Raw genomic sequence first — 13,113 nt, forward strand, 5'->3', positions numbered from 1 at the left:
TAGGTCTCTTTAAACTGGGTGGTGGCTTTAAACCACAGAGAGGTTGCTTCTTCCCAGAGGATGTTGCCTGTGCTGGTTAGTCCCCATTGTTTAAGTTGGATGCATGCTAATGTGCTGTCACGGCATTCTGGACGAATGCTGAGGAGACTGTATTTGTTCATGACATCAGATGTGAGTCTTGAACTTGTTTTATTTATTTCTTTGGCCTCTTTGCTTTTGGTCACATCCTAGTCTAATGACCGAACAAGGGCAACTGTGCTCTTTTCTAGACTGATGTCTGTTTGTCAAGAACAATTTTCACAGTTTTGTATTTTTCTCTGTTGTTAACAACCCCGAAACAGAAACGAAAACTTTTTATCATGGGAGGAGGGGTATCGGCTTCACTTCCATCCCATTCACCATTCACTCTGAATATCTGTGGTTTGTTTTAAACCGAGTGCCAGTGCCTCTTCTTGGAGGTATAAATTTGCACAGGGTCTGGCAGACGCTGCAGACAGGATGTTGACTCTTGAGTGTCTTGACTGACTGGGAGGCCCAATGGAGGTGCTGCATGGCTCCAGGCAATCTGTGCCTCTAGCCAAGGCCTCTAAAACCCAAAGTTTTAAAGTGCTTGCTTAAGATTTTGGGGGCTGATTCACCTAAAGGGATCGAAAAATTGCATTTTTTTTTTTTTTCCTCTGAAGGACCAAGCACAGAAGCTGTGCCAGTGGTTTCCCTGTTAACTCCTGACTGGCCTAACTTTTGCTTCTCAGACTTAGAATTCCTAATCACCTGGTAGGTGCCGCTCGGGGTGGTCTTCTGCCTCTGGTTAGTTCTGAGCTTGTTTTCTCACTGGTGCAGCAGGACCTTAGACCAAAATGACCTCCAGCATCCTGTGAGTCTTGGATCTCTGTGAGATCCGACAGTCACCCTTGCCCCATGGACACCTTCGGGTTACTTTGTTCCACAATTATTGGGTACCTAATCTCTGCAAGGCATCAGGAGTCCTTGAATATTACCTTATTCAAGGCATTCAAAGAAGATGCCTCCGATAGACCAAATGGCCTTTGCAGGAGAGCTTGTGTCCACTGTTAGTGAATTCCTACTAAATTCTTGAAAGGTGAGTGGTATATGCCTTCAGCGTGTCACATGTGAGGAATTTGAAGCTCAGAGCATGGATCTTTGTTTGGTGAACTTTAAAACTTAAACTTTTTACACTATACCCTAAATATGTAGGAATGATTTTCAAGGAGTAAAGATGGGAGAACATATTTTCTAATCCATCCAGCATTTATGGAGATCCTGTTAGAGCTCTGGATAATAATCTAGTGTCAAAAGCAGTAGTTTATTTTCACTACCAATTTTGAGAAGATTGGCATGAAAACCTAAAGCTAATTATAATGTAGAAGTAAGTGCTTCATGGAGATGAGAGGACTCGCTTAGAATACAAGTGTCTGTTTTAGAATTAGATTACTTTACAGCAGAATGCTTGTAAAACACAAGCATTTTTATTTTTATATGAAATAAAATATAGCTTCTGCTTCCAAGAAGATGTGAACATTGTAAAAATCAGAATTAAGTCATATGAAACTGTCCCTGCCTTCTGAAAATCCAGATGATTCGAAGCCAAAACATTTTTTTTTGGCAAAGAAATATAAGAAGTTTTTAAAAACAATAGACGCAGAGAATCTCCAGTGCTTATAAAGTGACTACTGTAACTGGGAGGTGAAATGGGAATAATGATTAAGTGCTTGCTTTCTTTGGATGTCTCCGTTCGCCTAAGTGAGCATAATTTAGGTGACTGTGTGAGCATCTGTGTGGCAGCTGCTGGTGCTACAAGTTAATGCCAGAGAAGACAAAATAGTTGGCACACAGATTCTAATTTCATTATTGTACCACGAGCCAGAAAAAATAGGAGTTTATATTCTTTTGAAGTGGGAAAATGTTGTCTGTTTTTTTCTTGGGTTTCACACACTTGAACACACAAAGTATCCTCAAGATATTTGTAAGCATTGTCTAACAACTTAGATTATAAGCTGATTTGTTTGTGCTACTGTAAAAAAACAAATCAAACTAGGTGAATTTTATCTGCTGCTGAAATCAGGATTCCATTTTTTTTTTTTTTTTTTATTTCTAAGGTAGACTCCCAGCTAACTTTAAAATGTCCCATAAGCATTTAAAGGAGGGGTTACTGAAGTGTTTACGTAAAGTTTGATTGGAACACGCCATGCCCACTCATTTACATATTGTTTTTGACAGGCTGCTTTCCAGCTGAGTGGGTCCACAGAGTTGAATAGCAATAGAGTCCTTTTGGCCTGCAATCCTAATATAGTTACAGTTTGGCCCTTTGCAGAAAAGGTTTGCTAGCCCTCGATTTAAAGTATTGACTGATAGTAGCTTCCTATTGGATGTCATTTTGCAAGGTGCCAGAAGGCCTGCTTGGCCACTAGGACAGCTCCCCACCTCAGACAACATGCCTTGATCCTCCAGGGTTAGAACGACTGGTGAAGGAGAAAATGTCTTGAAAAACCATTTGAAAAGAATGGAGGGCTTTCTCCTCCAGAGGAATCATTTTTCTTCTTCTAAGTGAGATGGCCAACCCAGCTGATGGGTTGAAGTCCTTCTAATTTTAGCTTTCTTTGGTTAAGTGGCATTTATCTCAAAGATAACTTATTTGAAGGGCTGTCATGTGGAAGAGGCCATGGGGAACCAAATTAGGATTAATGTGTGCAAGTTACTGTGAGGCCAGATTTCAGCTCAATAAAAAATAGTACTTGCTGGGAACTGCCATAGCTATCATGTGCTTTTGTGGGTAATGAGCTGCCCGTCACTAGAGATTTTCAAATAAAGGTTACACGACCACTTGATACGTGGAATGCAAACAGTGGATGAGAGATGGTTGTGTTTGAAAACCTCTAGGGCCCCATTCCAACCTTGACATTGGAATGGCTTCTTTTGTTAAAGTTCTTTGTTTCCAAGCTCAGTTTATGACCACAATTTTAGTTTGTTGAGGGTCTTAGAGAGGCATCTTGGGATGATTTTCTGAAAATATAATATTAGCCAAACCAAAGCAGTATAAAGAGAGACAAGCTTTTCTGGTGGGCAAAGATGGTATAAAAAAGGCTGGCCCAGAGCCTCTCTCCCCTTTGGCCACTCTAGTCATGGAGTGGCGTCAGAAGGGCACTGCTTCTTGTCAGCCTCACAGATGACTGGCTCTCTTCAGCTACTGCTACCATTTTTGCTTTCTGCCTAGTCTCCTGGAAAGAGGAAGGACCTGGCTGGGGGCCTATCGCAGATGTAGCAATCAAAACTGTGTGTGTCCTGCAATTTGTCAGAGACTTCAGGTTGAGATCCTGCAGTGAAGGGCAGGTCTGGATGAAACCATACTGTCTCTGTGCAGTTCTGCCATCATAGCACAAAAGCAGCCATAGACAGTACAGAAATGAATGAGGGTGGCTGTGTTCCAGTAAAACTTTATTTACAAAAGCAGGCAGCGAGCTGGATTGGGTCCCTGAACTGTAGCTTGCTGACTGCTGATAGAGACTCGGGTTGAAAGTTAGAAGTGTATAGAAAATATCAGTTTCAATTCTCTTATGTTTTGGAAAAAAGGTGAAATGGCATGTCCAGAGTCACACCGTGGTTGGGCTGGGATTGTAAACCAGGATGTACTTTTAGTCTAGGGCTTATTTTGTGATGATACCACATAGCCTCGACTGTGTGGTCAGGGGATAGCATTTGGTTTTTAAGAGAAGGCCATGAGAATGAAAGAAAGCTCCATCCCCAGTGGCTGCTCCAGGTGGTCTATGAATAGAGACAGTGAGAGCCCAAGGGTGTTATTTTTAGGGAGGCAACCCTTTATCCTTGTGACCTGGCTTACCCCTTTAAAGATGGGCCCTGTTCACAGGAAAACAAAATATATGTTGCCTAAATTCTTATGGAGAAATAGTGCCCTGGAGTTGTGAAAAAGAAATGGGCTCCCGCAGCTGCGTCACAGCATTTGATCACTTCAGCCGAGAGTGCCAGGAGATTTGAGACAGATGTTTTCAGACATGCCGCATGCCTAAAACATTTCCAGGGGTCGGGCTGCAAATAGTGACTTAATAAGTGGAGAAACAGGGAAAGTATGCAAGTTGAGGACACAAGAGTTTATTCACCGCTAGGTGCACGGCCAACCCCTTTGCATTACATCTGCCTGTCAGGGTTGGCTCTTTAATCTGTCGTGCCCTGGGTATTGCTCTTTGTCTGCCCGTGAATAAAGTGCAGCATTGTGGTTAGTAATCCCACTCCAGTGACTCGACTTCAAATGTGGTTTTGGAGTGCATCCCAGAGTTCTGTTTGCTAAGCTTCCTACTCCTGTTTCAGAGACACCACTGAATACAGAGCAGCAAGCACTGAAGGCTTCCCTCTTTCCTTAAACCTGTCGGGTTGTGGGCTCTCTCTTTCCCCCTCTTGCTCCTTTCTTTTCTTTTCTTCTGTTTTTTTAAACCTTCCAAGGCAAGTTCATGGATACTAAGCTGATGTGTTTGTTGTTTTTTTTCTCCCTGCCTCCGCTCCTAGTGAGTAACCACACTGGCCGCATCAAGGTGGTCTTTACTCCGAGCATCTGTAAAGTGACCTGCACCAAGGGCAGCTGTCAGAACAGCTGTGAGAAGGGGAACACCACCACTCTCATTAGTGAGAATGGTCATGCTGCCGACACCCTGACGGCCACGAACTTCCGAGTGGGTGAGTTCCTCCACGGTCCCTAACTGTCCTTACTGAGTCGAGTTTTATGAGATTGTAGCATTTAGACACCCCCTTCATTCACACGGCTCTCTGCTTCAATGGATGTCTGTCTGAGTACGAATATGTTTCTTTCATGGGATCTTTTAAATTACTTTCGGAATAATTTTTAACCTGATTTTTGGTTTCTTAGGGGAATGGCAACTAGAATATTTTCCCTTATTGCTTAGCATTTACGCAGCCGTGTGGTAATGGGAATATATACAGTAGAAGAAAAGAGAGTAGGTTTTAGATTTAGACCCTAAGGCATGACTTGTGCTGATAAGCTTCAAATTTTATCAGCCTAGTGATAAGTGGAATTTGTATTAGATTTGACTCATGTAATAAATTTTGGAAGGTGGTGATGAAATTTGAAGTTTTTACTTCAAAAATAGCCAAGTTCTAAAACAAAACTCCAAGAATTGTCAAAAACCTGTACTTGGTTGTAGAAAGGGATACAGAGTTGCATCTTTTGCCACGTTTCTGCTCCGTCTCACAAGACTGAATATAAATTGATATATAACGTGGATTTGGGGAAGACGGACTGGTAGATTACTCTCAGTACTCCTTTAAGTTAATTTAAATATGAACTAGTAGTTGCTGTCTGCAAGAAACCCTTGTTGGTTCGTTTTGAATTTTTGTTTTTTACTTTTTTGCAAATGGAGAAAGTATTGCGGTCCACGGAATGCTGTCATGTTGCCATGTTGTCATGCAATACAGTATTTTTGTCACAGAAAAATGTCTTTTATTATTTTTTGACCAATTATGGTTTGCATGTGTACTCAAATAATCGCAGACACCCACGTTACTTTCTGAGTTACTCACAAGAATAACCCAAATGTCAGACAGATAATAACACTGGCTAGATCTGGTCTTTTTATGGAATATTGCTGTTTAGTCTTGGAAGTGTGTGTCTGGGGGTGGTGGTAGGAGAAGGGGTGTCTATTTCAAACAGATTTACATCAAGACAAAATAAAGGGACAGCCTGAAGTTCTTATTAGCTCTTTGATTATTCCTTTGCTTTATTGTGACTCCCAGTCCTTAGGAGGTCAAAGCATATTTTTGATCGTCTGTACTTGGAAAAAATATGTGCCCATAGATACGATTTAAAAGGGCATTGTGAGTTTCCTGGCTATGATAGGGGTACCCTGGGCATAGTTTTTAAAAGAATTTAGCTGTTAGGTGCCAAATGGTACATTGTGCTTTGCAGGGCAGGGAGCCAAGTCTAATGGGAAGTGAACTGATGATCAGGAAACTGGATTCTGGTCCAGGTCCTGCCACTAACTAGCTAACCCATAGGGCATGCCAGTTAATATTTCTGGGCCTCAGTTTTTCTCATTCATAAAACAAATGGGATTGTATTTAATGACCTCTAAAATTTAGTCCATCTCTAAGATCATATGACTTTTTATCAGCAATAAGTAATACTATTTTCTGGCTTTTCTTGGAGGTCTACAGACAAGGAGGGGAAAGGAAAAGGCAATTCCAGCAGACTATCATGAGTCTTATGGCTTTTCCCCACTTTATCTTTCTCGGTTGCCTTCCTTACTCACTGCTCCTTTCCCTACTTGTGTTTATTGTAAATCTTTACAGTAGCAATGACAAAATAATCAAATGGGTGGTAACTTTTTGGCTTCCAGTGTATTCATTTTGAAACTAAATATTTTGAAGGCTTTGAGAAACAGAGGAAGTCTACTTGTCGAAACACGCCGCACACTTTCCTTCCTGGCACTGAACCAGATGTTTAGGAACAGAATATACATAGCCTATTCAAAATGCAAAATGAAGCAAAATTATTTACAAAAGCATTTCCAAAGCAGAACTCCACTCTCCATATAGGGTTGGCAGAGCAGTTTAATTTTTTAAAAAGTAGAGGATGGGGTGAGAAGGGCCCACAGTAATAAATAGTTTCACACTGGAAATTGTGGGAAACACGTCGTTTATATTCTAAGCTATTTCCCTCTCCTGTTTACATTTTATTTCAAATATTGGATAGTTTGAGGGATAATTTTTGTGATATTTCTTTCTTTAAGAATGGTAATTTTGTAGAACTTATAGCCTGTGATCTGTTGAAAATACAGAAAAATTAAAAAATTTTTATGCATGTATCTTTTTGGGACTTTACTGGTTTAGTATAATTTTACTATTTACAAAAAGTGGTTTTCTGATTTTTTTCTTCTCTCTTTATATTTGTTTATAGTATACTAAATCTTTTGACAAAAAAGACGTATTTGGAAAATAGTTTAAAGTTTGGGGAAAATTCAAAATTTACTGTCACTTGTCAGCTACTCCCTTTGATCTTTAATATTTGTCAGTAATTAAAGGTGAGGGCTGGCAAACTTTTTGTAAAGGCCCAGATAGTATAAGATATGTTTTAGACTTTGTGGGCCATACAGTTTCTGTTACAGCTACTCAAGTCTGCCATTGTAGTGTGAAAGCAGCCAGAGACAATCTGAACAAGAATAGGTGTGGCCGTGTTACAAAAACATTTGTTGGGCTGAATTTGGCTTGAATGCCATACTCTAAGGAGTCAACATAATCCAGGGAAAATTATATGAACTTCATAATCAGTTTTGATAATCAGCACAACAGAAATAATTTCCAACATTTGCATGGTGATTTGCAGTTTTTTTTTTTTTTTTTGGATGTGGAATAGACATGATCATAACCATTTTTTCAATACAGAAACTTAGGTTCAGAGTGTTAATTAAGTGAGCTTGCTTTAGTTTCTTGGCAAGCCAGTTAGCTGTGCCTGGAATCTAGATATCCTTATGCCATCTGTTTTCTTACCTGCCTGGAGTCTGACCATCACGTATAGGAGGGACAAGGTGAAGGACCTCATGGAGTTGTGTCTTGTGGGAAGCCTGGCTGGGATAACAGAGAGAGAGAAAGCAACTGAGAGTCCAGCATACTGGGGCTGATATCCTGGGGTAACATTGGCTCTATGTGCTCTTTGGGCCCAGCTCACCTCCTCCATACAGTGCAGGTCCTAATAGATATGTGGAGGTTGTTCTTTTACAGGCTTGTGGGATAATTCCTTCCTTCCTTCATGCCGCTCCTGTGTTGGTCTTCTGGTCTGTGATGAGGGTGAGTCTGGGCTTTCCAGGTGTGAAAGGCAGCAGGTATTTTCTCATGACTATTGAGCATGCAGTCTCTGTTCTTGAGTATTCAGTGGGAGAAACAATAAGTATAACTTTCGCTTAATGTGACTCTAAAAGTGAGGCCCAAATGAATATGGTATCCAAAGGAAGCACTCTGAGATTCTAGAAAAACCCATTTTTATGGCTAGTGATTTTGGTATGGTTTAACAGAATAGTTACTTTAAATGGTATTTCCTATGAAGCAGGTTTCTAATGATAATGAGGGTTTTTTTTTTTTTTTTTTTTTTTTTTTGAGCTCTGCCTCCTTGTTTGCCCCACCCCTGCCTTTTTGAAAAATGGAAACATATCCCTCGTTGGGTGGGCCAGCAGGTTCACCGTTGTTGTTTTAATGGATTCTTAACATTTTATAGGGCTAAAATGCAGATGACCTTCTAGGATTTTTAAATGGTTTATAAAGCCTTAAGTTCCTCTGACAAGAAGAACATATAAATTCATGTTGTCACAACTAGAATATTTCAAACGCAGTAATACTGTCACTTGGTATAACTTATTTGTGGAGACATTGAAAAGCAGTCATGATGGTCAAAAAAACACATTTGGTTTATGTAATTCTACTTTCTCTGAGTTACAAAAGACTTATGTTCTATTAGCGCCCATTGAATAATTATAAAAAACATTTGACCATTTAAAAAGTATGTTCTCATACATGATTTCATTTGATGCTTACTGTCTCTTAGGCACATGGTAGTATCCATAATTTGCAAATATGAGCACTGAGGCTTTACTGGCTTGATTAAAGGTTATTTCAGCCAGGTTTTCTTATCCTAAGTCACAATACCTCTGGCTCTCCCATGTTGCCTCCTATGACCATATATTAAGTGACTATGTATAAAACATGGTAGTAGATTTTCTAAGATAAACAAATCATAAAACTGCCTTCTAAGAGCTTATACTTTGAGGAGGAGATGAAGGGTATATGTAAATAACGCTAAATTAAGGTAGAGAGCTGCTAGCAGGCACCCAGAGAAGGGAAATATTACTTCCAGCTGAGGGAGGATGCTTAGAGAGAAAAGAGATGGCATGCAGTTTTTATGTTTGGTTCACCTTGCTGTCCCTGTCTCGCAAGCATATTGTCTCATGGTGAAGAGCTGATAGATAAATGCAGATGGCCTGATTGTGGAATGAAGGGAGATGTGGAACTTGAAACATTGGTAAGTTCCAAAATAAAGATGGATGGGGGAGTAGAGGGAAGAGAGAAGCAAAGTTGACATGGGAAGGAAGAATTTACCCCCCTAGAATTGGGCATGGAGATGAGAAGGTAGAGGTGGTTTCTGGGAATTGGGAACAGTTTCACTTAAATGTGGGACACATGAAAAATAATAATGGTAGATGACAAGTTGGGAAGGCAGATTGGTGCAAGGCCGTGGAACACCTTGAATTTCAAGCTTGGGCATTTGGATTTTACTCTTTGAGAATTTACTAAAGTTCTCTGAAAGAAGTTGATACTTGTCATTTTGAAAAAGAGAGAAGTGCTTTCAGTTTTTTAGCTGGGAAACTCATGTTTTAAGAGGCTAAATAAGTTTCTGAATAAATGACAACCTCTGGCCTCCTGTAGCTGTTCTGGGGCTTGTCTGATGCTCTGCACTGAAAATCTTCCCGGAGATTTCGCAAAACCAGCCTAATTCTGAGGTGCTGGGATGAAGAACAGAAACAGTTCGTGCTGCTAAGCTGACTGTGTAGGTTCTGCTCACAAGGAGGGAAGAAAGTTTTCTCTCATTGAGGCATTAAATAAACTGACGTAACTGCTCAAGGGGGGCAAGTATATAGTTTTTTCTGGAAACTTAGTTCAGTCACTGAGTTTCTCATCCTTTGCCATTCATCATTGTTTGGATTCCTTGATGTTTGTCTCACACAGAAACCAATCAAAATGCCATCGTGTCACCCTTTCACTGGAGAATATATTTTCCCCTTAATATATTGTGCAGGTATATCTCAGGTTTTAAAAGATGTTTCAATACAATACTAAAAGAAAGTGATTACTTTTCCTTCAGGCAATTTAGAATGCCTAAGAACTTGTCAAAGAAACCACTTCCACATACATTTAGCCATATCAAAGAATTTTATTTTCTAATACTGAATAAAAGTCATAATGTAGAGCATTTTCATTTGTTTTATTAATTAATTAATTTTTTTTTTTTGTTTTTTGTTTTTTTGGTTTTTGAGACAGAGTTTTACTCTTGTTGCCCAGGCTGGAGTATAGTGGCATCATCTTGGCTCATTGCAACCTCCGCCCTCCGGGTTCAAGTGATTCTCCTGCCTCAGCCTCTCGAGTAGCTGGGATTACAGGCACCTGCCACCATACACAGCTAATTTTTTGTATTTTTAGTAGAGATGAGGTTTCACTATGTTGGACAGGCTGGTCTTGAACTCCTGACCTCAAGTGATCCACCCGCCTCAGCCTCTCAAAGTCAGGATTACAGGCGTGAGCCACCATTCCCAGTCTTTTCGTTTTTATTTTATTTGAGCTATAGACCACCTTTAAAAGGCTAGTATTAGGAACAGTTACTCATTTAACATGCATTTATTGAGCACATACTATGTGCCAGGTATGGGTTCGGGCAATAGCAGTGAACTAAATAAAAGTCCTTGCCCTCCTCTAGCATTACAAAAACATAGTGTGGCTACAACATGGATGAACCTCAAAGATGTTATGCTAAGTCAAATAAACCAGTCACAAAAAAACAAATACACTATGAGTCCATTTATATGAGATGCCTAGAGTAGTCAAGTTCAAAGAGAAAGTAGAATGGTGGTTATCAGGGGTCATAGGGATGGAATGGGGAGTTGTTTAATGGGTATAGAGTTTCAGTTTTGCAAAATGAAAAAGTTCTGGAGATTTGATACGAATAATGTGAATGTACTTAGCACTACTGAACCACAGCACTTAAGAATAGTGAAGATGGTACATATTACATGTATTTTACCACAATTATAAAAACACATTTTAAAAATATAGTACATGTGTACACTACTGTCAAATGGATACTACCAAAAATATACTGTAAGAAACATTATGGATGAACTAATTGTCAGGAGTGATAGATACTCTGAGAGAAAACAAAGCTGAGAAGGGGATTGGAGAATGGCGAGTATTGGTGGAAGGCGTGGTTGCTATTTTACAGAATTCAGGGAAGGAAGGGCTCTCTGATGAGATAACACTGGAGCAGGGGCCTGATGAAGTGGCGATGGGTGTTGTGAGAACACATCACTTACATTGTCATCATCAGACTCTGACCGTGCTTTTTTTTTTTTGAGACGGAGTCTCGCTCTGTCACCCAGGCTGGAGTGCAGTGGCACGATCTCAGCTCACTGCAAGCTCCACCTCTCAGGTTCATGCCCTTCTCCTGCCTCAGCCTCCCGAGTAGCTGGGACAAAAGGCATCTGCCACCATGCCCGGCTAATTTTTTGTATTTTTAGTAGAGACAGGGTTTCGCCCTGTTAGCCAGGATGGTCTTGATCTCCTGACCTTGTGATCCGCCCGCCTTGGCCTCCCAAAGTGCTGGGAGACCGTGCTTTTTATTTTGTCTAAACCGTGGAGCACCCCCCCAAAAGGCTGACATTTGGAGCATTCTTCCAGACTTTTCCTATCTCCCATCTTGAGTTTGGTTTCATTGACCTGCATTGTATCAGGGAATTGAATTAATATCTGCAGATAAAGCACCTTGTACACAGAGGATAGAAGCAACCGAGTCTTGTTCTCTGGGTGAAAAAAGGATACAGTCCTGGAATTCTTGCAGGAGTCTTGGTGATTTATAATAAAAAGTAAAGGTCTTAGATTTTAAAACAGTTATCAAGAAAGTGGTGTCACCTTTCTTCAGCATTCTTTTTTTTTTCTTTTTTCTTTTTTTTTTCTGAGATGGAGTCTCACTCTGTAGCCCAGGCTGGAATGCAGTGGCACGATCTCAGCTCACTGCAAGCTCCGCCTCCCGGGCTCACGCCATTCTGCTGCCTCAGCCTCCCAAGTAACTGGGACTATAGGCACCCGCCACCACGCCCAGCTAATTTTTTTTTGTATTTTTAGTAGAGATGGGGTTTCACCGTGTTAGCCAGGATGGTCTCGATCTCCTGACCTCGTGATCTGCCCGCCTTGGCCTCCCAAAGTGCTGGGATTACAGGTGTGAGCCACCGTGCCCGGTCTCTTCAGCATTCTTTTATGGAGGGCAGATCACATGAGTTTGGTAGGGAACTTGCTTTTAATTAAGGGAAATCAAATTGGTTCTTGCTTATGAGTGGAGGTGTGGAGTGTGTGTGGTGGCAGTTGGCAGAGGGCAGGAGGACCCTGGGTAGAGGAAGGGGTGCGTGGAAAGGTGATTCCATGGGTTACTTGGAAGAAGAGGGGCAATAGGTTGACCTTAAGAGCCAGAATCAGGAGAGAATAAGGTCCTATTTGGTTGAAGAAGAAGATGACTGAGGCAGAGAAGAGCGTTGGGGCGGGGTGCAGAGTGGTTGTATAAGAACATATATCTGTCGCCAGGACAGTTTTTAAAAAATTAAGCTTAACTAAAAGCGGGTTCTGTGGTTTGCCAAATCTGTGGGAAAGGCACGTGTGATAGATTGCTCCTTTTAAGCCATGCCTGGCCTGTGTCGTGGAAGTGGATGGGGCTCCTTGAAAGGGTTGTGCTAGGCCAGCCTGGAATAAATAACCTTTCAAAATTCCTTGGAGTCTGTAACACAATGTCACAAAGTGTGTATTCTCTTCTAGGCTGTCGACTTGAGCATACGGAGTGATCTTTGGAAAAGACTAAACTGCTTAGCATAGCATGCAGGGCCCTGCTGCCTGGCTCCATGGCATTCACTTTGGCTGTGCCCCTTCTTCCACCCCAATTCTCTACTTCTGCCAGACTGAGCCTCAGGGATACCAAAGGTCCCCTAGTGCTCCAGGGTGTCTTGTGCTCCTGGGCCTCTGTGCACACTGCTCTCTCTGCCTGGAGGGTACATTTCCCTACCCAGTCTGTTTGGACAATTACCCACTTCTTTTTCAAGACTCAGCTAAGTGACAATCATGCTACAAAGCCTTATTTCCCTTATTTGTTGACATGCCTGTTTCTTCCACTACACTGTAAACTGATTGGGAACAAAGACTTGTCTACTCCATCTTGGCATCTCCAGTGCCAGCACTGTACCTCCGCTTTGGAGATGCTGAATGTTGACAATAAATTGTATATTCGGCTGCCTGGGTTGTGAGGTGTGCACAGACCTTACCTGATACAGC

At 41.2% G+C, this 13,113-nt stretch overlaps 1 protein-coding gene across 4 annotated transcripts in view; it reads left to right on the forward strand.

Moving 5' to 3' along the window:
- LTBP1 (latent transforming growth factor beta binding protein 1) overlaps positions 1–13,113 on the forward strand; it is a 455,184-nt gene that overhangs the window by 189,069 nt on the left and 253,002 nt on the right. For 3 of the 4 annotated variants that reach the window (XM_023216380.1, XM_023216381.1, XM_023216382.1), the window contains exon 1: positions 4,482–4,704. In XM_023216380.1, the coding sequence (XP_023072148.1) occupies positions 4,482–4,704 (223 nt within the window). Of the gene's footprint in view, positions 1–4,481; positions 4,705–13,113 lie in introns of those variants that run through there. The other variant, XM_023216379.2, reaches the window with a different exon arrangement.

This window comes from Piliocolobus tephrosceles, chromosome 15 (genome assembly GCF_002776525.5).
Source record: "Piliocolobus tephrosceles isolate RC106 chromosome 15, ASM277652v3, whole genome shotgun sequence".
NCBI classification, from domain to species: Eukaryota; Metazoa; Chordata; class Mammalia; order Primates; family Cercopithecidae; genus Piliocolobus; species Piliocolobus tephrosceles.